The following is a 27,207-nucleotide window of genomic DNA, read 5'->3' on the forward strand; positions in this document are numbered from 1 at the left end:
AATAAAGCACATTTGTGTTTCAGGCACGTGGAGGAGAGTGAAACTAAATGGGTTGTCCCTGGAGAGGGAAGGGATTGAGGAAGTGCTTGGAAGCAGGGAATGCTGAGGGGAATGGCGAGTCCTAAGACCGGCAGGAGGGACACAGTGGGGAAAGGGAGTCCCTCTGAGTGATCGAGGCTGGGCCCCACTTGTCAGCAGTCCCTGCAGCAGAGGTGTTGGCAGAAAGTGAGTTAAGGCCGGATACCACTTTCTGAGACTGGAGGACACAGCGAGGATCCCTGTGGGTGACTCGGGCCAGAGGCGTGGCCCACTGATGGGGCACCGAGGGCCTTCCCGAGCAGAGAGCTTAGGTCAAATGCCACCCTCTCCAGGTACCCTTTTTCTGCCTTCCTATCCAAGCCAGGGGAGGGGCTCCCTCTTTGTGACACTTACCTTAGCATTTATATCAGTGATTATTAGTGTTTGTCTTTCCCATTGGATCTGAAAGCCTACAAGTCAGGGTCTAAGTCTCTGCATTCATTTCTAAGTCCCCAAACAGTAGCATGGGGCCTGGCACACACTGTGCACCAAGGAAGCAGGGATTTGCTCAGCCCATTTCTAGAATCTTTCTTTTTCAGCCAGTGGCCATGTGAGCTCTCCGGATCCCAGAATCCCCCTGGCTCTGATCTTACTGCCCTTTTCCGGAGCCGACAGCCCCACTTCTCCTCTGTGGATCATTGGTGTTAAGGATAATTTTAGACCAAGCATTTGTAGTACTCTTGTGGATTGGTACCTAACCCAGCCTTGCCCCAGGCTCCATTGTTCCCTCCCTGTGGGGTCTCCTCACCTACCTGTCACTCCAGGAGCCATTCCACTCCACCTGGCCCCAGGGGTTCCGCAGCCGCACAAGCTTCACCTTTTCACCCTTGAACAGGGCCTTGAGCAAAGAGAAAAAGTTCTCTCACTCTGGGTCCTTTCTGGAAAGGGGTTTGCTGTCTTGCCCTGAGGGCTGGGGTGGGAGTGGGGAGAGAATCCCATACTGGGGATGTCCTGCTTGGCCCTGGTCAAGGAGACTGATCAGAAGCTCCCTGTGGAAAGGCAGGGTGATGGGGCAGAACCTGAGTTCACAGAAGTCAGACTGGGCCATCACCTTGCCATTTTCTAAGAAATGATTTTCTCAAGGAACATCTGGCCATGAAGAGCTTTGGGGTAGGAGGTGGGGCATGTAATGTAGGGCTTTGCTAGTGTATTAGGTGTCTTTGCATGAATGGGAAATAACACCCTGCTGACTGCGGAGCTACAGAAAACGTCCCCTCTAGATGGATCAATCAGAAGAAGATGCCCCTTCCTCCCATCTGCCTCGTGGACCACGGCAGATGACTGTCCCTGTCTACCCATCCCTGTGAATAGGGAACAACTTGCCCAACTGTGCACAGAAGCCTGGTGAGGTTTTGGTCTCCAGTGTGACCCAGCGAAGGCCAGACATCCCAATGGGAGCAAAACATCATAACTATCTGACCATGAAAAACAAGCAGCACAAGAGCCCATGAAATCAGCTTTGTAATACCAAAGTGATTTCTGTTGGCTCCTTGGAAATGTTGGAGCAATTGCTGTTTAGCACTAAAATCAAACATAAATTGAGCCCCATCCTGTGGCAAGTCCCAGTGGTCTCCTCCAACCCCAGGCACTGGGCTTGAGTGCCTGAGTGGAGGCAGACTCTGCAGATGTGGAGGGCACAGGAAGCCACATCCTGACTTTGAAAGGTCGTCCAAGTAGCCCTCAAGTCCCGTCCCACCAGGCCCTGCCAGGCTTACCTCCTCCAGCCCAGTAACCGAATAGGCGTGGCCTTTGACCAGCCCACAGGCCATTCTTGTCTCGAACTGAACAGGAACAATTGTCTGTGGAGTGAAAACCAGACAGGCCGTCAGGGGGTGCTGTCTGAAACCAAGTTCACACTGGTCCATGTCCTGGGATCTGGGAGGACAAGGACTCCTTCACATCCTGGAAGATGCCATGAGAAGATCCTCACTGGCCCTTTAAGAGAGCCGAGAAGATGCAGCCCAGGCAGTGTTTTCTCTCAAGCTGGCCCTCTGACCATCGGGGAGCACTGTGGATGGAGCCTGGGGCACGAGCTGGGTGACAGTGTGCCTAGCCCTCCTTTCTGGATCCCTTGGGGCCTTTCAGAGGAGGAAGAGGGCAGATAGAAGCTGACCTGGATTGGCCTCCCCTTCCCTTGAGCCCACCCAGGGTTAACAATTCCTGGAAGAGAAAAGGATTAAGAAAAGGGGTTAGATGAAACAGGTAGGTCTAACCTTTTATCTTTATACCCCTCACCTCCTCCACACCCTCCTAGAACATGATATTCAAGAAATCGAAAGTCATAGTGCCCAGGGAGAGATTTCTGAGAGGCAAGTTCTACTCAGACATGACCGTGCTTCAGGGAATAGGGGTAGCTCTTCCATTTGAGATTTGTTGCCACAGGAGATCCTTGGCAGAGGGCTAGGATTCCTAAAGCCTGGTGAACCCTAGATGGACCCTGTGGCTTCACTTTGCCTGATAACATGACAGCTTTAAGAGGAACATCCTGGAGTCCTTTTCAAGATGAGAGGCCAGGGCTTTTGGCATCCTAGCCTCTTCCAGATTTCCGCCTTTATCGGACCTAGATCATGATGAGTAGAAAGGGAGGGAACAGGAGAGTCACACATCTCTCAGTTCTAGACCAGTTCAAGCTGCTTAAAAGGACTCTTGTAGCATTACTTATGCATACCTAGCTATTCCACTGCTGGCCATCTGTCCTAAGGAAATCATCACAGAGAGACACAAAGATGTATCTAATAGGATGTCCATTCCAACCTTTTAAAACAATAGCTAAGAGCAGAAAAAGAAAACAATCTAGTTTCCTAATAATAAGGTACTGGGTAAATAAATGATGATATCTGTATGCTGGCATATTGTGCAGCCACTAAAAATGTTATAGGAGACACATTAAGAATATAATTCTGGAGTTCTCTGACGGCCTAAGTGGCTAAAGGATCCAGTGTTGTCACTGCTGTGGTGAGAGTTGCTGCTGTGGTGAGGATTTTATCCCTAGCCTGGGAACTTTGCATGTCTTGGGCACAGCCAAAAATAATAGTAATAAAATTACTATTAAAAATATAAAAAGAGTACTATAAAAAATATACAAAAAGAATACTATTCTCATTGGTCCATTAAGCATATAGAGCTAACTGAAATATAAAGTATGCTGCAAAGAGGTACATACAGTGTGACAGCATTCTTAAAATAAAAGTTTAGATTAAGTGTATGCGTAGTAAAATCCTAAAAGGACATATAACATGTTATTATCCTTAAAAAGGGTTAATTTCCTCTCTGCGTTACCATTTGGCACTTATTACTTCTGAAAGTACTAGAATATAAGATCTGTGAAGGGAAGACTTGGCTCGTTCACTAGAATCCTGAACAAAGGGGAGAGAATTTTCTTTGCTAGAAGAATGCCTGGTGCCTAGTAGGAGCTCAAAAAATATGTACTGGATACAGAAATGAATGTTTAGAGGAAGAGAAATACTTAAAAATAAGTGAATTCTCTCTTGTGTTTCTGCCTGTTCATTTGTTACCAGAGAAACTGCCTGGACCGTGAAGCCCAGAGGAACTCTGACAGAGATTCCCTCCAAATGCTGTCTCCCACCTTTCCCAGGAGTCTTGGAGCATGCAGGTTGCCCCAGCCCAGACCCTCAGAAGACCCCAGGCGGAGTGTGTGTGTGAGGCACTGGTAGCTGAGGCGGGGGTGTCTGACATCACACAAACAGGGCTGGGTCATGCAGGTGGCAGGGATGGTCAGCCCAGACTGTTGGAGGCGTACACACCCGGGTCGGTCTGTCATCTGAGCATCCCTCAGGGATGAGGTCTGAGTCCCTGAGCCGCGACTCGTCCATGTTCCTCACCATCCGTGCAATCAAATCCCCCATTTTCAGCCCAGAAGGAGAGGTTCCATAGGTCATGTTTGTGCCATCCTGAGGCCCGATGGGGCAGACAGGGGACAGTCCAAGAGAGGGAGAGAGAGAGCAAACAAAGGAGGGTGACAGAAAGGGAAGGGGACAGAAAGAAGGGAAGGGACAGACAAAGGACAAGAGGAGAGAGAAGCAGAGCATGAATGGAGAAAAGGTGGAGAACAATGATGCAGAAAGAAAAGTATCCGCTGGCTGATCTTCCCATGCTGCCCCGTCTACTGGGTGTACTAGGAGGGGGAGGAACAGGAATTCTGCCTGGGCCCCTTTCTCTGCAATGGAAATTGCCAGGACTGTTGTACATGAAGCAGCCCCCGAGGAAGGTGTGTCTCCTGGCCAGGCTGCCATCCCCTTATCCTTGGCTCTGGCCTCAGTTCTTACCTCTTTGTTGCACTGAGAGCAGGGGCTGCAGGCTGAGCTTCTTGGGATTACCACACAAAGCCCTGTGTCTCAAGAAGAGATGCAAGCAAAGCTCAATGGCTGGGAGGCTTTCTTAGGGAACTGGAGGGCTCAGGTCCATAGCCAAGTGTGTGGCCAGCTGAATGGGGGCATGCAGGGGCTGAGAAACACTGACATAGGCCTCTGGACCTATGTACACCTAACTCCAAGGCTTGCAGGGTCCTTGCTCAATATCTTTATTGAAGATCCCCAGAAACTCCTCTCCCTTGAGGAATTCCCAATTTTTAGGGTTGAGAGCCAGTTCCTGCTTCCTAAAACAAAACATTCACTCGGTCCCAGAGGAAAGTCCTGCACTGCTCTTCACTGGGTAAGGCTTCCCAACAGTTGGCAGCCCCCTGCCCCCCACCCCCAGACTTACATCAATGGAGCAGCCCATGAGGGAGCCCCTCTCGATGGCTTTCTTCATGATCTTGTACATGTCTCTGGGAGCATCTTTGATTTCAAAAAACTCTGTCACTCCTCCTGTGAAGTCCTCCATGGCCTCTGTAGTGTTTCCACCTTTCAGGGCTTCGTATGAACCATGGAGCCTTGGAGAGAGGATGAAGACCAGCCTGGGGTTGCAGGATTCCAGGGAACATGACCCAGGGACCACTATCGCCAGAACTTTACCCTTGGGTCTTGTGATGTTCCTCATCCAATTCTCCAGTAACCCCGTAAGCTATTGGAATAGGTACTGTGATTCCCCTTTTTAACAATGGAGAAACTGAGCTCCAGAGACTGTGACCAGCTAAGGAAACAGAGAGGAGAAACACTGCGACTGGAACCCAGCTGTTCTCACTTCCTGAGAGCTCTGTTTCCACTACACCCTGAACCCTAGATAGGGCTCCATTAAGGCCACTAGTAGCTGGGGTGGGGCTTCTAAATTCAGCGTATTCGTCTATTGCAAGCTCAAGAGATTGAGCCAAGCAAGACTCTGGGAGCTGAGCACTAGAGATACAAGGCTCAGATCCACGACTTGCAATGCCACCACGATTGCAGAATTAAGGAGCTCACTACGGGAGGCTAAGTATTTCCTGCACACGTCTCATTTCGTCTGTGGTTTTAGTCATTGCTCCGTTGGCCTGATCTTCTCTGACTTGGTATCAGAGTTGAAGACACACACATACACACTCCCAAACACACACATGTAACACGCCTCCTCTTGTGAGTGAGACCTCACTGGATTTTCTAGTCCACTTCCTTGTCTCTAGCCCTGCCTTGCATCCCAAAGGGCTGCCTTACTTAGCATAAGCCTTCTCCAGCAGAGCACTCCAGAACTCATTGCGGTGGTTGGATTTGGTGAAAACCAGTTGATTGTTGTAAGTTGGCAGGCAGTCATCAATAACCACGTCCACCCAGTCTCCGTAGCGCCAGAACTGCTCGGAAGCGTCAAGCACAGAGTCACATCCTCAGATTACCACTGGGAAATGTGTTCCTACCCCACATCCTTAGTGGTCGCTCATCCCAAAGCAGTTCCATCTCTTTGGCTCTGCATCTTGGTGCTGTGTTCATATTATTCTGGGTTTGGGGTGTGTGAATTTTTCTCTAAATGGACTGTGAACTCCTCAAGGGCAGGAAGTGAGTTACAAACCACTTTGTCTCTTCCATACAGTCCACCCAGTAGGGGGGATGGGAGGTGCTCCGAGTGTATCTGAGGGCTTGAAATTTTCCTTTTCCTGTTCATAGATCTGGGGTAGGGCCTCAGTACAGTATTTTTAGGTACCTCACCTGATCCTAATGTGTAGCCAGAGTTGAGAACTACTGGTCTAGGTGAAGATGATGTACAACTTATGTGTTTCTTGATGACAAAAAAGGTAGAAATTGCTGTTGAAGAAGGATTGATGTGGAAGAGGAAATCGACTCTGGCTGAAGCAGGAACACTATCTAATAATCTCAATTATGGATGATTCTTTTAATGATATTTTCTCTCCTATGGACAAGAGGACAAACATCTGTCTGGTCTTTGCATTTATGGCCTTTGAGATATCAGACCTTGTAAAGCAGCTTGATGGCATGGGGAGGAAACAAAATTCAGGGTCCACCTGTCTTGCCAGCACTCAGATGGCATCAGGACAATGATTCTGAACTTGCAGAGAAGACCTTTTCTGAGGCCTTCAGTCCTGGGATACAAGATCGACTGACGGTCTGGGTCAGTCCCAGGACACTAGGAGCCTTCAGGGCTGGAGACAGATGGAAGCCTTAGAACCCTGGTGTCTGCTAGATGCCCACACATGAAGCTCATTTCTGTTCTGGCCCAGCACGGGGTTTGGCTCTTTGCCAGGACAATTTAGATCCAGAACGTTGCCAATGGCTGGATCGATTCTGGAACCAAAAGTCTCATTTCTGGGCCAACCCAAAAGTTTGGTCTCCAGATTAATTGAACTTTTTTTACCGCAGCCTAGAAGGGGTGAGTAGTATACATGGTGTAGGCTGGCCTTGGGGTTTAAAGGACACAGGTCGTCAGGAGTGGCAGTTGTGGATGGGACTTCTCAACCTAAAGCCCCTCTGGATTCCCACGGCTGTCTTAGGGACTAACTTGAGAAGGGCTGCCGGTAATAACACAGCAGCCAGCCAGCTGGAGAGGCAAAAATAGACCCGCAGGCTAGCAAACAGGATATCTTTGGGCCTTCCTGGGGCCTAGCGGAAGGAATGGGGGTAGGAAAAAATAAATAACTGCTTCCTCACAGGCTTGAGGCCTGAAGGGAATCGCTGCCCACATGGCAGGGAGGGTGGGTGGAACTTTTCCTAGAGCCACTGGGAAGTCAAGGCTGGGAGACCTGTGGATGGCAGCTGGCCCTATTAGCTACAGTCTCATGACCTCACCTGGAAGTGAAAGATCCCTGCGTAGTTTTCGGTGAAACTCTGATCATGGGGTATGACTCGGAAAAGCAGACGCTTGTTGAGGGTCAGGCAAGCGATGGCTGCCAGAAACCAGCAGTCCCCTGCAGGCAAACACGTGGCACAGGTCACAGGAGGGCCGGCACCTCCAGGGAAGAAAGAGACCCTATCCCCATCAGCTGCTGCACTTCTTTGGAGAAGGCATTCAGTTGGCGGTCATTGTCCCACTTCCAGAACTGGCCTTACAGAGGTGTCAACCCAGGGAAGGAGTTTGACAGCAGACCCTGGACCAGGTGATCAACAAAATAACTGACTTGACTGATTTTCCTGAAGGCTGTAGGCAACTCCTCTATCTGCAATATTAGCTCACATTCTTACTGGACCTCAGTGGAGACAGAGCCGTAGGTGGTTGTAACTGGGTCATTCTTTCTAAACCTGCCTGCCCCTTGCCTTTGCAATGGGAGTCCATTTCCCCTTTTGACCTTGGTGGAGACTGGGCCTCTGAGAGCCATCCATTCAGCCAACTTATATTGTAAGGAAAGCCAGTTGGTAGTTGGAGGGGACACTTTGTGTGTGTATGTGTGTGTGCACCCATGCACGCATGCACACACATGTATTAAAGCCCAAGGAGCAGGCCTGGAACACTAACAGCACAGGCTGTTATGCAAAGCCTCTGTTGTGCTGTGTGGGATGTGCTGGCATTTCTGAGACTGCAGAGGGGAGGCTGAGAGCTGCCACAGTCCCTCCTCCACCACTCACCCCAAGCAGCCGGCCTCTCCTTTGAAACAGTGTATTGACTAGAAGGCCCAGATTGTTAGCTTGCCCAAGGCTCTGGAGGCAGCCTTCCCTTGAGTGCAGGAACTCAGCTATCCCCAACCTCCTCATCCTGTGCTCCTGGGAACAAATTCTTTTCATTTGGTCTTGGTTGTCCTTTCCCCTCAAGTTCTAAATTGAATCTATTGATGTCGCCTCCAACTTTACTTCACAGAACTTTCCTGCAGTCCACACCAAAAGTAATACTTTTCCGAACAAGAGGCTGAGACAGAGGAAGGTCTGGTGACGCAGCCAAGCTAACTAACCTGGTAGAAAACTGACTGTCATCCACAGGGTAAATGTCACCTTTGTTGAAAGACTTTTTTTTTTCAGATTTTTTTTATTACTCAAATGAATTTATCAAATCTGTAGTTGAATAATGATCATAGCAATCTGATTTCACAGGATTTCCATCCCACAGCACAAGCACATCCCCCCACCCCCCAAACAGTCTCCTCCAGAGACCATAAGTTTTTCAATGTCTGTGAGTCAGCATCTGTTCTGCAAAGAAGTTCAGTCTGTCCTTTTTTCAGATTCCACTTGTCAGTGAAAGCATTTGATGTTGGTGTCTCATTGTATGGCTGACTTCACTTAGCATGATTAAGACTCCTTTAATATGGAGCAATTCTGGGGCAATTTAAATAAGAGTTGGAGTTACAGAAGCAGTTGTGAGCATAGAGATTCTGTGTGCCCAAGGGATGTGTGTTGTACACGGACAGTTTCAGAGCTGCCTTTTAAGGAAGGTGGGGGTTCCCCTAAAAGCAGGGCTTTTGTCTTGCTGAGTGGGGTGTGTAAGTGCCCTGAAGAGGAGGCTGTGGAATGAGGCACATCTCCTGTGATGCAAAGAACCAATGAGAAAGGTGTGAGGGACAAAGATTAAATGAAGCAATCCTCAGCACTTAGACAAATGAGGGTAATGTTACCAAAACCCTCTCCCTCCAAATTCATTGAAAACAAAACCAAGGAGTTCCTGTCGTGGCTCAGCAGAAACGAATCTGACTAGCATCCATGAAGACGCAGGTTTGATCCCTGGCCTCGCTCAGTGGGTTAAGGATCCGGTGTTGCTGTGAGCTGTGGTATAGGTCACAGATGTGGCTCGGATATGGCGCGGCTGTGGCTGTGGCGAAGGCTGGCAGCTGTAGCTCCAATTCAACCCCTAGCCTGGGAACCTCCATATACTATAGGTGAGGCCCTAAAAAGACAGACAACAACAAAAACCCAGATTATTATCCTTTTCTTCCTGTAAAGGGATGACACCTTTTAATCACCCCTTGATTGTTCAGCTAGATGTGACCTGAGGGACTTTCTTACCTAGGTCTCCTTGACAGATGTCAGTTCTGTTGGCTCCACCAATGATAAATCGGGGATTCTCACAAATTTCCTGTGAAAAACAAAAAGGAAATAATAGTGGTAGTAGCTATTATTTACTGAGGTCCATTTTGTAGTACTGGTGTCACGTATCAGGAGTTTTAGGGGTGTTCCCTGGTGGTCTAGTGGTTAGGACCTGGCATTTTCACCACTTTGGCCTGAGTTCAATTCCGGGTCTGGGAACTAAGATCCCATCTTAAGCCGCTGCATGATGCTACTAAAAAAAAAAGAAAAAAAAAAGTTTTACATTCATCACTTATGTAAGCCTCCAAAACCCCCTGTGAATTTGATATAGTCATTCTTATTTTCTAGATAAGGACACCAAGTCTCAGAAAGGTTAAGAAACCTTTCCCAAGGACACACAGCTAGTAAATAAGCAAAGCCAGATACATGTCTCCTATTCTCATTGTTCCACCCTGCTCCCTCACACTGATATACTGTCTGAGTAAGGATGTATCTTCAGCCTTAGGGCAGTGTCATTTCTGGGAGGGCTTTGGAAAAGGCATAATAGAAAACAAGGTTCTTTTTTTTTTTTTTTTGTCTTTTGTCTTTGTTGTTGTTGTTGTTGTTATTGTTGCTATTTCTTGGGCCACTCCCGCAGCATATGGAGGTTCCCAGGCTAGGGGTTGAATTGGAGCTGTAGCCACCGGCCTACGCCAGAGCCACAGCAACGTGGGATCCGAGCCGCGTCTGCAACCTACACCACAGCTCACGGCAACGCCGGATCGTTAACCCACTGAGCAAGGGCAGTGATCGAACCCGCAACCTCATGGTTCCTAGTCGGATTCGTTAACCACTGCGCCACGACAGGAACTCCAGAAAACAAGGTTCTTGATTTTTTTTTTCTTCTATGCCAGGAAAAGAGGTGAAGGAGGGAAAATAGGATCTTTCTTCTCAAGATGTGGTAACATAGGTGCTTAGTATCAGCACATGTCCCAAAGGCCACGGGACTTGAGAGCTGGGAAGAGCCAAGAGTAAATTCAATGTGGGCTTCTAAGACTTCCCCATCTGTTGGAAAGTGCATTTCTTTTCTATTCTTTTTTTTTAAGACTGCACCCAACTTTCACCCAAGGCATATGAAAGTTCCCAGGCTAGGAGTTGAATCAGAGCTGCAGCTGTCGGCCTACACCACAGCAACATGGGATTCAAGCCACAACTTTGACCTACACCATAGCTCAAAGCAATGAGAGATCCGTTACCTGCTGAGCAAGGCCAGGGATCAAACCCACATCCTCATGGATACTAGTCAGGTTTGTTTCTGCTGCCCCACAATGGGAACTCCCAAGAGTGCATTTTTTCATTCAAGCTAACCCACATAGCTCCCCAGGCCCCAACCTTTTTCAAATCCAGGCACTACCAATTATGTTCATCCCAACAGTGGCCAACAGAGGGTGCTCTTGTTTTTGTTCAGATATATCATGCTTTGTCTTTTAACTTCAGAAATAATTGTAGATTCTGTGTTTTGGGATTTTTGTTTTTGTTTTTGTTTCCTGATTTTTAGGGCCACACCAGAGGCCTATGGAAGTTCCCAGGCTACGGGTCAAATTGGAGCTGTCGCTGCCGGCCTACGCCACAGCCACAGCAATGCCAGATCTGAACCGCATCTATGACCTACACCACAGCTCATGGCAATGCCAGATCCCCAATCCACTGAGCAAGGCCAGGGATCATCCTCATGGATACTAGCTGGATTCATTTCCACTGCACCACAACAGGAGCTCCTGTGCTTTGGTTTTAAAACCCTTCTTCACAGCTTCGAGGAGCATTGCTGTCCCTGTGACCCAGCCCCTCTACCTCATCTTTCCATCACAATCACCCGATACCCTCAAGTGAGCTGAAGTTCCCTGAACTCAGCCCTCAGGGATCTTTCCCTCCTATTAGAGGGGAAGTCTTACCTTGACCATGTCCCACACACCTCCCACTCGAAACTCTTAGTAGAAGGATAAACCCAAAACAACATATATATTTTTGTTTGAGGGTTTTTTTTTTTTTTTTCCAAGCAAAGAAAGGTTTATTGCAGGGCCCAGCCAGGAGAACAGGTGGCTCATGCCCAGAAACACTGAGCTCTTCAAAGGGTTTCAGCACAGCATTTGTAAAGGCAAGGGGAGGGTTGTGTGTGTGTGTTGTGGGGGGTGTCTGGGTATGTACTCAGCTCACGCCCAGTTCTCTGACTGACTGATGGTGAAGTAACAGGGCAGTATCACAGGGGTTAACACTTTTAGTCCTTAGGACTGGAGGGTCTGGAGGCCACTAGTACAAAAACAATAATTTTTAAAAAGGTGTAGGATTAAGGGGAGTGAAGGATGAAGGGGAGTGAAGGATTAAGGAGGTGAATATAGGGACAGAAGTAAAACACTGAATATAACTGTTTGAGAACAATTTTGACTTAGGAACCATGGAAATTTTACAAAATTAAAAGGCAAAATTCAAGATAGTTTTAAAAAGCAGTCTGTGAAAGGAGTTCCCATTGTGGCTTAGCAGTAATAAATCTGAACATCCATGAGGATGCAGGTATGATCCCTTGCCTTGCTCAGTGGGTTAAGGATTTGGCATTGCCATGAGCTGTGGTGTAGGTCATAGATGCGGTTCAGATCTGGCATTGCTGTGGCTATGGTGTGGGCCGACAGCTACAGCTCTGATTTGACCCCTAGTCTGGGAACTTACATATACCCCAGGTGTGGTCCTAAAAAGACAAAAAAAAAAAGCAATCTATAAAAACTGAAAGCAAATTGAAGCAAAGGAACCTAACTGCTTATCAAATTGGTGGCATGACCACACATCTAAAATGAATTATTCCCATTGACTTAAAATATAAAATTTTGACTGTTTAGTCCTTTTGGGGTGTATCCTAAGGTCAAAACCCCAAACTGTAGATAAATATGAAACATAGTAAATAAAAATAATATTGTTATTATTTTAAAACTTTGACATGCAGGATAAAGTAAATAAGAATGTATTTAGTGTCATTAGGCACCAGGATATGTTTAGTGTAAGAGGAAATATGTAAAATTATAAAATTGAAAAACTTAATGTTAAAATTGCAGTGTTAAAGTTGAATTGGATATGTAACTCATGATTTATTTTTGTTTCTCTAAAAAAATTTTCCCTATCTCTCTGCATTAAAACAAAATATAACAACAACAACAACAACAACAAACACAAAAAAAGCAGTAAAAATCTAGTAGTAAAAAGAACATCCACATCCAGGATGTAGTGTTTATTTTTATTTACTTATTTATTTCTTTTGCTTTTTAGGGCTGCACCCATGGCATGTGGAAGTTCCCAGGCTAGGGGTCAAATCGGAGCTATAGCTGCTGGCCCTACACCACAGCCACAACAACACAGGATCTGAGCTGCATCTGCGAACTATACCACAGCTCATAGCAACACGGGATCCTTAACCCACTGAGCAAGGCCAGGGATTGAACCTGCATCCTCATGTTTACTAGTCAGATTTGTTGCCGATGTGCCACAAGAGGAACTCCTATTTGTATTTATTGGGCTGCACCGATGGCATGCGGAAGAAGTTCCAGGGCAAGGGATCAAACCTGTGCCACAGCAGTGACCAAAGCCACAGCAGTGACAATGCCGAGATCCTAGACCTGTTGAGCCACTGGGAACTCCCAGATCATGATCTTTGAAAACCATTTCCCCCTAAGAAAATATAAAACTCTTTATTCCAAACAAGACTCCTTCCTCTTAAAGAAACCAATTATAGTCCACATGTTATTTTTGTCTCCCCTGTGTTTTGCCCCCTTCTCCTGGCATTATACCTCATTTCTCCCCTGGGGAGCAACCCTACTGTCAGCCCACGTTGTTCTGATGGGCTTCCCCTGTGGGCTTTTCCCAGTTCCAGATGGCTTTTAAGGGCAGTTAAGAGTGTGAGTGATTGGTTTAGGGATGGGCGCATGACAAAATCTGGGGCGATGAATTATGGGCCAAGACTTTTGCTCTAACTCTTGAGAAAGAAATATATTCTTCTGCTGGAGTTACTAAGCTTGTAGAGAGTCAGCCTGAAGATGCTGATGGTCATCTTTGCCCTTTTGTGAAGGTAGCCAACTTGAGAATGAAGACAATTCAGAGGACTCAGATGGAGCAGTGGGTAGAGAGGATGGTGGTGTTAGACAGATGGACAAATAGATAATATTTGTCTTGGTGACATGGTTTGAGGCTTGGGTTGTGTGTGTCATCACCTTTGAATATTCAAGTTATATGAACTTTTCTGGGTTAAAGCCTATTTGAGTTGGGCCTCTGTTACTTGCCAGCTGAGACATTTCACTAAGCCCCTGTGATAAGGAATATGTTATAAAGTGACTCAAATACTAGAATTTTAGCTACACTTTTTCACTGTCACAGGTGTGGCTTCCTCTCTTTGGGTCTATAGCTTGAGACACACGCCTCATCCTCCACTGGCCACCGGTTCTGGGGCTGACCCCCTTGGAAAGGTGGTAGCACATGCATTGACTTCTTTTCCATCTGTTTGGAGGTCCAGGTGTTTAAATGGTGCTACGTTTTGTGCCTTAGTAGAGATTCCCCAATATGTCACTTACATTCAGCACTATCTCAGCTAAATTCACTAGATGTTAATTAAGCTTCCCAGTATGTAGAGGCCTAGGGGACTTAAGGACAAATAGGAAATCATCCTGGCCTGCCTTCCAGGAAACCCCCAGCCTAGAGACCCTCAACTGTTTGTCCTCATGAGAGATGTCTGATTGGGTGAGAGTTACTGAGCTAGTTGAGGATTAATTCATCAGCTCTGATTTGCCTAGATACTGCCCGCCTTGCTGCCACCACCACTGCTGACTTCCCTCTCTCCTTACTTATAACCACTGTGTAAACATCCCCTGGAATGTCTGAGACCTATTTTTCTTGGTTTGCATGAAGAAAGGGTAACTGGTCTTGGCTCTATCATTTTAGCTTGGGGACCTAAGACCTCCAGTCACTCCTTTGTCTATAATGTAACATGGAAACTAGATCTGTCAATGATGGATTCCCAGCAATTAGCAACAGATGACCATTCCTCATTTTCTGAGTATTGTGGTTTGCACAGTGTCTCCAAACATTTTTTAAAAAATCGTATAACTCCCATCATTAAAACATTCTGAACATGCAACCCTAGGTAAGTTTTCTTTCTTTCTTTCTTTCTTTCTTTCTTTCTTTCTTTCTTTCTTTCTTTCTTTCTTTCTTTCTTTCTTTCTTTCTCTTTCTTTCTTTCTTTCTTTCTTTCTTTCTTTCTTTCTTTCTTTCTTTCCTTTCTTTCTCTCTCTCTCTTTCCTTCCTTCCTTCCTTCCTTCCTTCCTTCCTTCCTTCCTTTCTTCCTTTCTTCCTTCTCTCTCTCTTTCTTTCCTTCTTTCTTTCTTTGCTTTTTAGGACCGTACCTGTGGCATATGGAGGTTCCCAGGCTAGGGGTCTAATTGGAGCTGTTGCTGCCAGCCTACGCCACAGCCACAGCAACCCCAGATCCGAGCTGCATCTGTGACCTACACCTCAGCTCACGGCAATGATGGATCCTTAACCCACTGAGTGAGGCCCGGGATCGAACCCGCAACCTCATGGTTCCTAGTCAGATTCATTTCTGCTGCGCCACGATGGGAACTCTGGTAAGTATTCTTATTTGTTTTAAATGATGTGTGTGTGTTGTCCTAACATATCATGTGCCTTATAAAATAAACAACATATATTTAATAGGGTGGGCTAATATAGATATGTGTAAGGGACTTCTGATTTCAGCTCCAACATATAAAGAGCTTAGAAGTCATCACTCCTATCCTTACTATAAGAAAAAGCCAAATAAACTGAAAGCCAATGACTTTGCTTAGACCCATCAGAGAACTGAGGTTGCAGGGCAATCGACCACCCTGAAATATGGACACAAGTGAAACCAAAGGGTTAGAGCCAAGATTTGCTTATCTGGAACAGAAGCTGCCTCAGCCATAAACTGGGAGGAACACTTAAACGGTAATTTTGATGAATTCCAGGAAGCCAAGTGTGGACTTGGCATGAGAGTGAGAAACTTCTGGAGGCCACGGTCTTAAGAGGATTTCCCCCCACACCCAATTTCATGGTTTTTACCTCCAAAATTTCTCCAAATTCTCATGGAGGAGATTCAAGAAAAATCCTCTCTACGTGGGGATAGACTTTTCCAGAGTCTTACTTATGTTTGGGAATGGGCAGTACTCCCACTCCAGCACCCTCCAGCCTTTCTTTCTCATCTAAGAAGTGGAAAAGCTGTACCAATGAGAAGTGTGCGAAAGTCACAGCCCAGAGAGATAGGCCCATTGAAAGGCAGCTTTGGAGTTCCCATCGTGGCTCGGTGGTTAATGAATCCGACTAGGAATCATGAAGTTTTGGGTTTGATCCCTGGCCTTGCTCAGTGGGTTAAGGATCTGGCATTGCCATGAGCTGTGGTGTAGGCTGGCAGATGTGGCTTGGATCCCGAGTTGCTGTGGCTGTGGTGTAGGCTGGCAGCTGCAGCTCTGATTGGACTCCTAGCCTGGGAACCTCCATATGCTGAAGGTGTGGCCCTAGAAAAAGACAAAAAAAAAAAAAAAAAAAAAAAAAGAAAAAAGACAGCTTTAACTGGGAAATATATCTTGTCATTTATGATGACACATGATGGAGGATAATGTGAGAAAAAGAATGTGTATATGTGTGTGTGTGACTGGGTCACTTTGCTGTGCAGTAGAAAATTGACAGAACACTGTAAACCAACCACAATGGAAAAAATAAAAATCATTTTTAAAAAGAGGTAAGACAGCTTTAATCATAAGATTATAGAACACTTCCCCTCCCTCATCATAACACCTCATCAACAGGGCTCCAGTGTAATAACAGTGACTTACAGCTGAAAGAGCTGCAAGATGCAAACTCCAATGAAGAGTATTTGGGAAAGCCCAAAGTCAAGCGAGGAGACAAAACAAGGATATTAAAGGAATTTGAAGCCTCTGACACCTGCAGCTATTAGGAACAAACACAGCACAATTTCTGTGCAGCTTAACATAAATCCTCACGCTAAAAGCTTATTTATTTCAGTTTGTATTACACAAAACATGTCTGTCTTTCAGAAATAAATTACAAGAGATGTCAAAAGGCAAGCATAAGCAGTCTGAAGAGGTGAAGGAAGCATCAGAACTAGATTCAGGTGTGACATAGATCTTGGAAAGGAATTATCACTCAGAATTTAAAATAACTATTAGGGAGTTCCCGCCGTGGCGCAGTGGTTAACGAATCCGACTAGGAACCATGAGGTTGCGGGTTCGGTCCCTGCCCTTGCTCAGTGGGTTAACGATCCGGCGTTGCCATGAGCTGTGGTGTAGGTTGCAGACACGGCTCGGATCCCGCGTTGCTGTGGCTCTGGCGTAGGCTGGCGGCTACAGCTCCGATTGGACCCCTAGCCTGGGAACCTCCATATGCCGCAGGAGCGGCCCAAGAAATGGCAAAAAAAAAAATAAAATAACTATTAGTATGACAAAAGTGCTAATGGAAAAAGTACATAATATTCAAGGAAAGATGGGTAATATAAGCAGAAAGATGGAAACTCTAAGAAAGAATCCAAAGGAAATGATAGAACTAAAAAACACTGTAACATGGGAGCTCCCATTGTGGCGGCAGCAATGAACTCAACTAGAATCCGTGAGGATGCAGGTTTGATCCTTGGCCTCACTTAGTGGGTTAAAGATTTGGCATTGCTGTAAGCTGTAGTGTAGGTCGTAGATGTGGCTCTGATTTAACCCCTAGCCTGGGAACTTCCATATGCTGTAGGTCCGGCCCTAAAAAGCAAAAAGCAAAAAACAAACAAACAAACAAAAAACCCCAAATGGAGTTCCTATTGTGGTGCAGCAGAAATGAATCTGACTAGTATCCATGAGGACACGAGTTCAATCCCTGACCTCGTTCAGTGGGTTAAGGATCCGGCATTGCTGTGAGCTGTGGTGTAGGTTGCAGACATGGCTGGGATCCTGTGTTGCTGTGGCTGTGGTGTAGGCCAGAAGCTGCAGCTCTAATTTGATCCCCTAGCCTAGGAACTTTCACATGCCATGGGGATGGCCCTAAAAAGCACACACACCAAAAAACCCCAAAAAAACCCAAAACCCACTATATCATGTATTTGATGATCATATCAGTAGATTAGACATGGACAAAGAAAAAAAATCAGTGAGATTAAAGATAAGACAATAGGAATTTCCTACAATGAAATGCAAAGAGAAAATACAATAATGACGACAACAAAACAGAGTAGAACATCCAAGACCTATGAGACAATTAAAAAGGTGCAACATATGCATAATTGGAATACTGGAGGGGAAAAAAAGAAGAGAGAGTAAAGAAATATTTGAAGCAATGATGCCTAAGAACTTTCCAAAATTAATGACAGATCCCAAATCACAGATCCAGGAAACCTAGAGCACATCAGTGGCATAATTGCCAGCAAAATGAAAGGAAATATAACAATCCTTAGGCCTATCATATTCAAACTGCAGATAACCAAAGATAAAGAAAAGACCTTGAAAAGGGGAGTGGGGGTGATATCTTTCCTCTAGAGGAATAAAAACAAGAATTTTAGCAGAGACTATGCAAACAAGAAAGATTAGATTGAAATATTTGAATATCTAAATTTTTTCCTGATGAAAGAAAACCCCACTAATGTAGTATTCTATATACAGAGCATTTATCTTTCAAAACTGAAGAAGTAATACTTTCTCAGACAAATAAAACCACAGGGAATTCATTTCCACAAGACTTGCCTTGCAAGAAATGTACGTTAAAAGAAGCTCTTCAGTGAGAAGGAAATTTGTATCAATCAGAAACCTGGACCTACATAAAGAAAGGAAGAGCATTAGAGAAGGAATAAATGAAAGTAAAATAAAACTTTTATTTTTCTTATGCTTAATCTAAAGGCAACTTTGGTTAAAGTAATAATAATAACAGTGTATTGAATAATTATAGCCTATGGATAAATGAAATACATGACAGTAATGTTATGAGGGAAGAAATGGAGGAATTGAGAATTTTCTATTATAAGGTACTAGACTACACATGCAATGGTACATGTTATTTGAGGTGAAATAAGATTGGTTGTAAGTGTATATTGGAAACTCTAGCATAACCATGAACATTTTTTTGTGTGTGGGTCTTTTTAGGGCCACACTCGTGGCATATGGAAGCTCCCAGGCTGTGGGGTTAAATCGAAGCTGTAGCTGCCAGCCTACACCACACACAGCCACACAACAGGGGATCCAATCTGTGTCTGCGACCTACACCACAGCTCATGGGAATGTCAGATCCTTAACCTTGAGCAAGGCCAGGGATCAAACCTGAGTCCTCATAAATACTAGTGGGGTTTGTTATCACTGAGCCATGATGGAAACTTCCCTATTAACATTTTTTTTTAAAAAAGTATAATTGATATACCTAGGAGAGGAGATAAATGAAATCATATAGAATACTCAACTAAAACAGAGAAGACAGGGAAGGGGAGAGGGAAAAAGCAAGGAAAAATTGCAACAAATAGAAAATAGTTATAAACATAGTAGATACTAATCCAAACATAGCATAATCACTTAAATGTGAATGGCTTAAATACATCAATGAAAAGATAGAGATTGTGAGAATAGATTTTTTAAAAGACCCAACTAGGAATTCTCTGGTGGCACAGTGGGTTAAAGATTCGGTGTTATCACTGATGTGGCTCAGGTTACTGCTGTGGCACAGGGTCCATTCCTGGCCCAGGAATTCTACATGCTGCTAGTGAGGTCAAAAAAAAAAAAAAATAGACCCATCTATATGTTGTCTACAAGAAAATCACTTTAATAAAAAGACTCAGATAGCTAGAAAAGAATATACCCTGCTAATACTCATGAAAAAGAGAAAAGCTGGAGTAGCTGTATCAATTTCTGTTATGAAGCAGACTTCATAACAAGGAAAATTGTCAGCAATTAAGAGCTGCATTATACAGTGATAAAGGAAAACTTTCTCCAAGAAAGCATACAATCCTAAATGTGGATGCACCTAACAACAGTGTCAAAAGACATGAGGCAAAAGGTGATATATCTGAAAGGAAAAACAGACAAGTCTAGTATGATACCTGAAGACTTTATTACCTCTCTTTCAGTAATTATAGATAGTAGGCAGAAAATCAGTAAGGATATATTTGACGTGAAGGGCACTAGCAGACAACCTAATTAACATTTAAAGAATTCTCCACCAAACTATAGCATCATACACGTTTTGCTCTCAATATCACATGGAAGAGTCGTTAAGATAGACCATATTCTGGGCTATAAAACACACTTTGACAAATTTAAAAGACTTGAAAACATACAAAGTATATTTTTAGACCACAGTGGAATGAAATTAGTAAGCAGTAACAATAAGATAGTTGGAAAATCCCAAATTATTTGGAAATTAAACAAGACACTTCTTTTTCTTTTGGCCTTTCCTAGGGCCACTCACTCCCTCAGCATATGGAGGTTCCTAGGCTAGGGGTCTAATCAGAGCTACAGCTGCCAGCCTACACCACAGCCATAACAACGTGGGATCCGAGCCCTGTCTGCAACCTACACCACAGCTCACAGCAACACCGGAACCTTAACCCACTGAGCAAGGCCGGGGATCGAACCTGCAACCTCATGGTTCCTAGTCGGATTCGTTAACCACTGAGCCACGACGGGAACTCCTTAGAAAGTTTTGTTTTTTGTTTTTTGTTTTTTTGTCTTTTTGTCTTTTTGCTTTTTCTAGGGCCACTCCCTCAGCATATGGAGGTTCCCGGGCTAGGGGTCGAATTGGAGCTGTAGCCACCGGCCTATGCCGGAGCCACAGCAACGGTGAATCCGAGCCGCGTTTGCAACCTACACCACAGCTCACGGCAACGCCGGATCCCTAACCCACTGAGCAAGGCCAGGGATCGAACCCACAGCCTCATGGTTCCTAGTCAGATTCGTTAACCATTGCACCACGATGGGAACTCCTAAACAACACACTTCTAAACACACAAGTCATAGAAGAGATTTCAAGAGAGGTTAAACATTGTTTTGAACTAAATGAAACCATAACATCAAAATTTATGAGATGAAAAAAATAAAAAATTTAAAAATAAAACAGCAATAAAGGGGTAATAACTGATCCACATCCCCTTAAAAAAATTTTGTGAGATGCAGTGACAGCAGTACTTAGAGGGGCAATCTGTAACATTAAATGCATGTATTGGAAAAGAAGAAAGATCTGATATCAATATCAATATCAATATCCTACCTCAGAACAATAGAGAAAGAAGAAAAATTTAAGCCCAAAGCAAGCAGATAAAGAAATAATAAAAGATTAGAGCAGAATCATTGAAATTGAAAATAGCAAAGCAATAGAGAAATCAATAAAACCCAAATCTGGTTCTTTGAAAAGGTCAGTAAAATCAATACCTGTCTAGCCATTCTAACCAAGAAAAAAAGAGAGAAGATGCAGTTTACCAACATCAGTTGCTAAATGGAAGAGTGGAGAGATCACCACTCTTCATCCCATGGACTAAAAAATAATAAAGACATACTACAGTCCCTGCAAACAAACAAACAAACAAACAAAAAAACCCAAAAAACTACAGATAGCACTATGCCCACAGATTTATTTGGTAACTTAGATAAAATGGACTAATTTCCCAAAAGACACAAGCTGCAAAATCCCACACAAGGACAAAAACATCATTTAAATAGGGCTATACCTATTAAAGAAATGTAATAAATAATTAAAAACCCTCCAAAAAAGAAAGCACCAAACCCAGATGATTTTATTGGTGAATTCCACCAGACATTCAAGGAAGAAATGACACCAATTCTCTACAATATCTTCCAGAAAAATAGAAGCAGAGGGAACACTTCATAACTTATTCTATAGTACCCTAATAAGCCAACCAGAAAAAGATATTGCAAAGGAAATCTACAGACCATATCTCTTATGACAATATAAACCAAATCCTCAAAAAAAATTAGTAACTCAAAAATGACAATATGTAAAAGAAATTGTACACTGTAGACAAATGGGATTTATTCCAGGTATGTGAGGCTAGTTCAACACTTGAAAGTCAATCACTGCAATCCACAACAGGCAGAAGAAAAATCATATGATCATATCAACTGATACAGAATGAACATTTGACAAAATTCAATACCCATTCATGATAAAAAAAAAAAAAACAACAACCCCAAAACCAAAAAAGCAGAGTTCCCATTGTGGTACAGCAAAAACGAATCCGACTAGTATCCATGAGGTGGCGGGTTGGATCCCTGGCCTCTCTCAGTAGGTTAAGGAGCTGTTGTTGCCGTGAGCAGTGGTGTAGGTTGCAGATGCAGCTTGGATCCTGTGTGCTGTGGCTGTGGTGTAGGCTGGCAGCTGTAGCCTCAATTTGACCCCTAGCCTGGGAATCTCCATATGCCTAGGGTGTGGCCATAAAAAGCAAAAAACAAAATGAAACAAAAACTCCAAAATGAAAAAACAAAAACAAAAAACCACCTAGGAATAGAAGGGAATGTCCTCAAGTTGGTAAAGAAAATTTACTTTTTTAAAGAACTGCCACTATCTTCATATTTAATGTTAAGAAAGAAGGTAGTTTCCCTTTAGGATCAGGAACGAGTCAAAATGTCTCCCTTTACCACTCTTATTCAATATCCTACTGAACTAGCTAATGCAATAAAACAAGAAAAGTAAATAAAATTTATAAAGATTAGAAATGAGGAAATAAACTGTTTTATTTCCAGATGACGTAACTGTCTATGAGAAAATACCAAAGACAAAAAGAAAAAAGAAACCTTTCTGGAACTAACAAGCAAGTATAGCACAGTTGCGTAGAACATTAATATATGAAAGTCAGTTGTTTTCCTATATACTAGCAATCGAACAAATGGAACTTGAAAAAAAAATCCATTTACAATACACACACACAAGGAGAAATACTTTGGTATAAGTCAGTATGAACTCAAGTGTCACTTACTATATAGATAGTTAAATACAGAAATACAGATGTCTGGGATGAGCCCTACGAATCTGTATTTAAACTGGCATCCCAGGTGATTCTGATGCAGATAGTCCAAAGCCCACACTTTGAGAAGCAAAGAGTAGCTGAATGCAGCCAAAACAATTTGGTTTCTCAGTTGCCCAGGAGGTAAGTTATCCTGAGCCAACGCTTCTCCCTATAAGGAGCCTGGCCGGTCAGCACCAGCACGGACCTTCCTATTTAAACAGAAGTCACACATCACTAATGAGCCAGCCTTAGGCAAAAAGTTAAGAAGGCAGGTCTCCAGCCTCCTGCAATCCCCTGTTCATCACCTTCCACGAAACTCTTCTGGAAACCCTGAACCTTAGTCCTCTTAACCATTCCACTCTCCCACCCTCAGAATAGCTTTTCTCAGAAGAGGTGTGACAGTCAGTCATTCCTTACTATTTCACTATGAACACAGTCAGTGTACTAGCTCGCTTAAAAATAGCTACAGTCTCAAGGCTCTATAAAGTATTAAAGAATCTCTAGTTCAGGAATAGAAAAGAACAGCTCCGGTTTCAGGAGGAAGCAGGAAGTATTTGGGGGGCACATGGGCAGGAAAAAGTTGATATGCCATTTGCTCAGACCTGGGGTCCATGGCTTCAGGCTCTGGACTACTTGACCTCCTGCCCCCAGGAGCTATCTCCTGAAGCCCTGTCCCTCCCATCCCTACCTTTGGCCTTTTCCACGTGATGGCCTTCATCTTGGTTTTCTGGCTCAACTCAAGGGAGCCCAGGGACTGAACACCTGCTGGGAACACACGGTCTTCAAAAAGGCACTTCTGAGCCAGGCACCGTTGTCTGAGAACAACAAAATCCTGCCCCTCATACTTGAGGGGCTGTGTGGCGGTGCCCTCCCCATTTCTCCTGTCCCTCTCCCGGATCACTCGGTCACAGAAGAATCCTGGCAGCAGGTAGGGCATGGTGACTGCTCAGGGCATAGAGCTGGGCCTTTACTGCGGCCTCTCTCTGGCTGCGCCCTCAGTCCAGGCCTAATCCTCCTGTGAATGGCCTGGAGCCTATATAGCTCCTCCACCCTCAGCAGCGCAATGCAAATGAACACGGCCCAGAGAAAGGCCATGGTCAGAGTCAGCAGCTTTGCCTGGAGGCCCCTGAGCCCATGGTCAAGGGGCGACACCATGCCCATCAAAGAGGGAGCGGGCAAGGGGAGCAAGAGCCAGAGACAGCCCCAGGACAGGCCACAAGGCCGGCAGTCCTTCAGCCTACCTCTATCAGCCTTGCTGGGATTCTTTCTTTAAAAAGAGAAAATATAGTTACAGAGAGGCTTACCCTGCCTCAGCAAAAGGCATTCATGCCTTCAACCCTGGCGGCCAATGGGATATAACATGGGGCCATCAAAACATGCTGTATACACTAATCCTATACAGGCTGCTGAATGCATAGGAGGAATCTGCTCCAGGCCATTGTCTGAGGTTAATGAAGCCTTCATTCTCCCCATGTCCCTGCCCCATCCCTGCAAAGACCTTGATTGGCCATTTAATCTAATCCGGGAGAGGGACCCAGAGAGTAGGTAGCTTGACTCCCAATGAAAGTCCCCATCAGAGTGGGTCCCAGTGGCAGTGGACAGACATCCATGGTTGTGAGTTCAGAACCTTTGAGGCAGAGAATGTGGTGGATGGGGAAGGAGGATAAATGTATGTCAGAATTATATTTACCAGAAGAAGTTTCACAGCGCTCAAGTGGGCAGCTCCAGTGCAAATGCAGGGAGCTGAGATAGGTGGCAACACAGGTCTGGCAACCTGCCCATGGGTGGAGGGTGGATGCCGTCTCCCTGTCTGCTCTTCACTCTTGTCCATTTTCATCTAGTCTGTGCTTTGCAAAATGTGGTCTTTGGGAGTTCCCTGGTGGCTTAGCGAGTGAAGGATCTGGCTTTGGCACCACAGCGGCTTAGGTTGCTCCTGTGGCTCAGGTTCAGTCCCTGGCCTGGGGACTTTCACATGCCCTGGGCAAGGCCAGATAAAACAATGTGGTCTTTGGACTATCTGCATCAGAATTACCTGGGATGCCAGTTTAAAATGCAGATTCCCAGGGCTCACCGCAGACCTAAACATTTAAGACCTCTTGGTAGAGGTCTGGGACGCTGCAATTTATTTATTTATTTATATTTATTTATTTATTTTAAAATTATATCAATAGGATTATGCAATTTCAATAAGCACACTGGGTAATCTATTTTCACTGGTGTTTGAAACCATGACATTAGCTTTATAGGATACTATAATAGCTCAAGATAATTTTTTAAGGTCAGTTTTTTTAAAGAAATAATTTTGCAGGAGTTCCCATTGTGGTGCAGTGGTTAACAAATCTGACCAGGAACCATGAGGTGGTGGGTTTAATCCCTGGCCTTGCTCAGTGGGTTAAGGATCCGGCGTTGCTGTGAGCTGTGGTGTAAGTTGCAGACGCAGCTGGGATCCCGAGTTGCTGTGGCTCTGGCGTAGGCCAGTGGCTATAGCTCCGATTAGACCCCTAGCCTGGGAACCTCCATATGCCGCGGGAGCGGCCCAAGAAATGGTAAAAAGACAAAAAGAAAAAAAAAAAAAAGAAGTAAATAATTTTGTTCAGTTTATACAGTTTGTCTTTTTGCCTTTTCTAGGGCTGCTCCTGTGGCACATGGAGGTTCCCGGGCTAGGGGTCTAATCAGAGCTCCAGCCGCTGGCCTACGCCAGAGCCACAGCAACCTGGGATCCGAGCCAAGCCCTCGACCCACACCACAGCTCACAGCAATGCCAGATCCCAACCCACTGAACAAGAACAGGGATCCAACCCGCAAACTCATGGTTCCCAGTTGGATTCACCAACCACTGCACAATGACGGGAACTCCTAGATGCTTTTGTTTTTTGAAGCAGTATCCAATTAATGTTCAACAAATAATTCAATAATTGGATTAAGTGGTGTTAAAGTGAGAATTAGTGAGTTGGAAGATAGAGCAGAAAAAATCTTCCAGAACACCACACAGAGAATCAGAGAGGTAGGAAATTTTTAGAAAAGGAAAAAGAAGAGGTTAAAAAAAAGAGAAGAGGTTAAGATATGTATGGAATAGAGCAAGGTAAGCTCAATGTATGTTTAGAGTTCTAGAAGAAGATAATAAAAAATATGGAGAAAAGTAATATTCTAAGAGATTTTCTACAATTGATTATTGACTCCAATCCTCAGATCCAGGATCCCAATGAATTTTAAGCAGGAAAGATATTAAGAAATATATGTTTAAACACAACATTGCAGAATGCTGTAGACATATCTTATAAGCAATCAGAAAAGGCAGGTGGCCTATTAAGGGATACCAATTAGGATATTCTGCTGATTTCAATCCAACAGTGTAAACCAGAGGACAGACAGTACTGAGAATCAACCCAGGGCTGATTACTTGAGAAAATGATTTTGAGTGACAGTAAATTTCACACAAAGAGAAATTGAAAATGCTTATAATAAATAGATCCCTGCTAAAGGAATGTCTAAACAATGTACTTTTTTTTGGTATGTCTTTTTAAGGGCCACACCTGTGGGTATATGGAAGTTCCAAGGCTAGGGTTCTAATCAGAGCTACAGCTGCTGGCCTACGCCAGAGCCACAGCAACAGGTGATCCAAGCCACATCTGCGACCTACACCACAGCTCATGGCAACACCCGATCCTTGACCCACTGAGCAAGGCCAGGGATCAAACCCACATCCTCATGAATATTAGTTGGAATCTTAACCCACTAAGCCACAATGGGGACGCAAACAATGTACTTTAGGAAAAAAATAAAAACATTATAGAAGGGAAAGTCTAAGACTCAAGAAGGAACAGTAAGCAAAGAAACTGTCTTAATGTGTGTAAATCTAAGCAAATATTGTATTTTCTACTTTTTAAGGTTGAAAAATTAAGCTAGAGCTAAAATTCTGAACAACAATGGCCGATTGGTTACAAGAAGAGTATTTATTTATTTCATCCTTTTTTTTGGGTCTTTTTAGGGGCATACCCACAGCATACGGAAGTTCCCAGGCTATGGGTAGAATTGGAGCTGCAGCTGCCAGCCTACACCACAACCACAGCAACGTGGGTATCTAAGCCATGTCTCCGATCTACACCACAGTTCACGGCAACACTGGATCCTTAACCCACTGAGCAATGCCAGAGATCGAACCCACAACCTCATGGATACTAGTCGGGTTTGTTAACTACTGAGCCACAATGGGAACTCCCAGAAGAGGAGTTCTCATCTTATTTATGAGAAAAATGGTACTATTGATATTTCAGGCCTTGTCAAGATAAATATGTTTGCTAAAAATTTGGGGCAACCACTGAAAAGACATAAATAGTCAATACCTTCCAAACTAGTAGGAAAAAAAAATGAGAGAAAGCACTTTTAATCAGTTAAAAGGATATAAAGAGCAAAAAAGGAACATTTTCAAAAGCAACACAGACAGAAAGGTTATGGTTAAGATGATAGAAATAAACTCAAAGTATATCAATGCTTATAATCAATGTAAATAGACTAAAATCTCCAACTAAAAGGCAAAAATTTTCAGGTTGGATTTTTAAAAAAAGCTATACACAATTTATAAGAAACACACCCCAGGAGTTCCTGTCGTGGTGCAGTGGAAATGAATCCAACTAGTAACCATGAGGTTGCGGGTTTGATCCCTGGCCTCGATCAGTGGGTTAAGGGTCCATTGTTGCTGTGAGCTGTGGTGTAGGCTGGCAGCTGTAGCTCTAATTTAACCCCTAGCCTGGGAATGTCCATGTG

The 27,207-nt window shown here is 44.4% G+C and overlaps 1 protein-coding gene across 10 annotated transcripts in view; it reads right to left on the reverse strand.

Annotated features, from left to right (window-relative positions):
* CAPN3 (calpain 3) overlaps positions 1-27,207 on the reverse strand; it is a 53,392-nt gene that overhangs the window by 13,828 nt on the left and 12,357 nt on the right. For 7 of the 10 annotated variants that reach the window (XM_013993113.2, XM_021082912.1, XM_013993114.2 and 4 more), the window contains 7 exons: positions 9,384-9,453; positions 7,245-7,363; positions 5,664-5,797; positions 4,801-4,969; positions 3,843-3,989; positions 1,794-1,877; positions 831-916 (listed from right to left, as the gene is read on the reverse strand). In XM_013993113.2, coding sequence (XP_013848567.1) covers positions 831-916; positions 1,794-1,877; positions 3,843-3,989; positions 4,801-4,969; positions 5,664-5,797; positions 7,245-7,363; positions 9,384-9,453 — 809 coding nt within the window. Of the gene's footprint in view, positions 1-830; positions 917-1,793; positions 1,878-3,842; positions 3,990-4,800; positions 4,970-5,663; positions 5,798-7,244; positions 7,364-9,383; positions 9,454-27,207 lie in introns of those variants that run through there. The other 3 variants (XM_013993115.2, XM_005659706.3, XM_021082901.1) reach the window with 1 other exon arrangement.

This window comes from Sus scrofa, chromosome 1, assembly GCF_000003025.6.
Source record: "Sus scrofa isolate TJ Tabasco breed Duroc chromosome 1, Sscrofa11.1, whole genome shotgun sequence".
Classification (NCBI taxonomy): Eukaryota; Metazoa; Chordata; class Mammalia; order Artiodactyla; family Suidae; genus Sus; species Sus scrofa.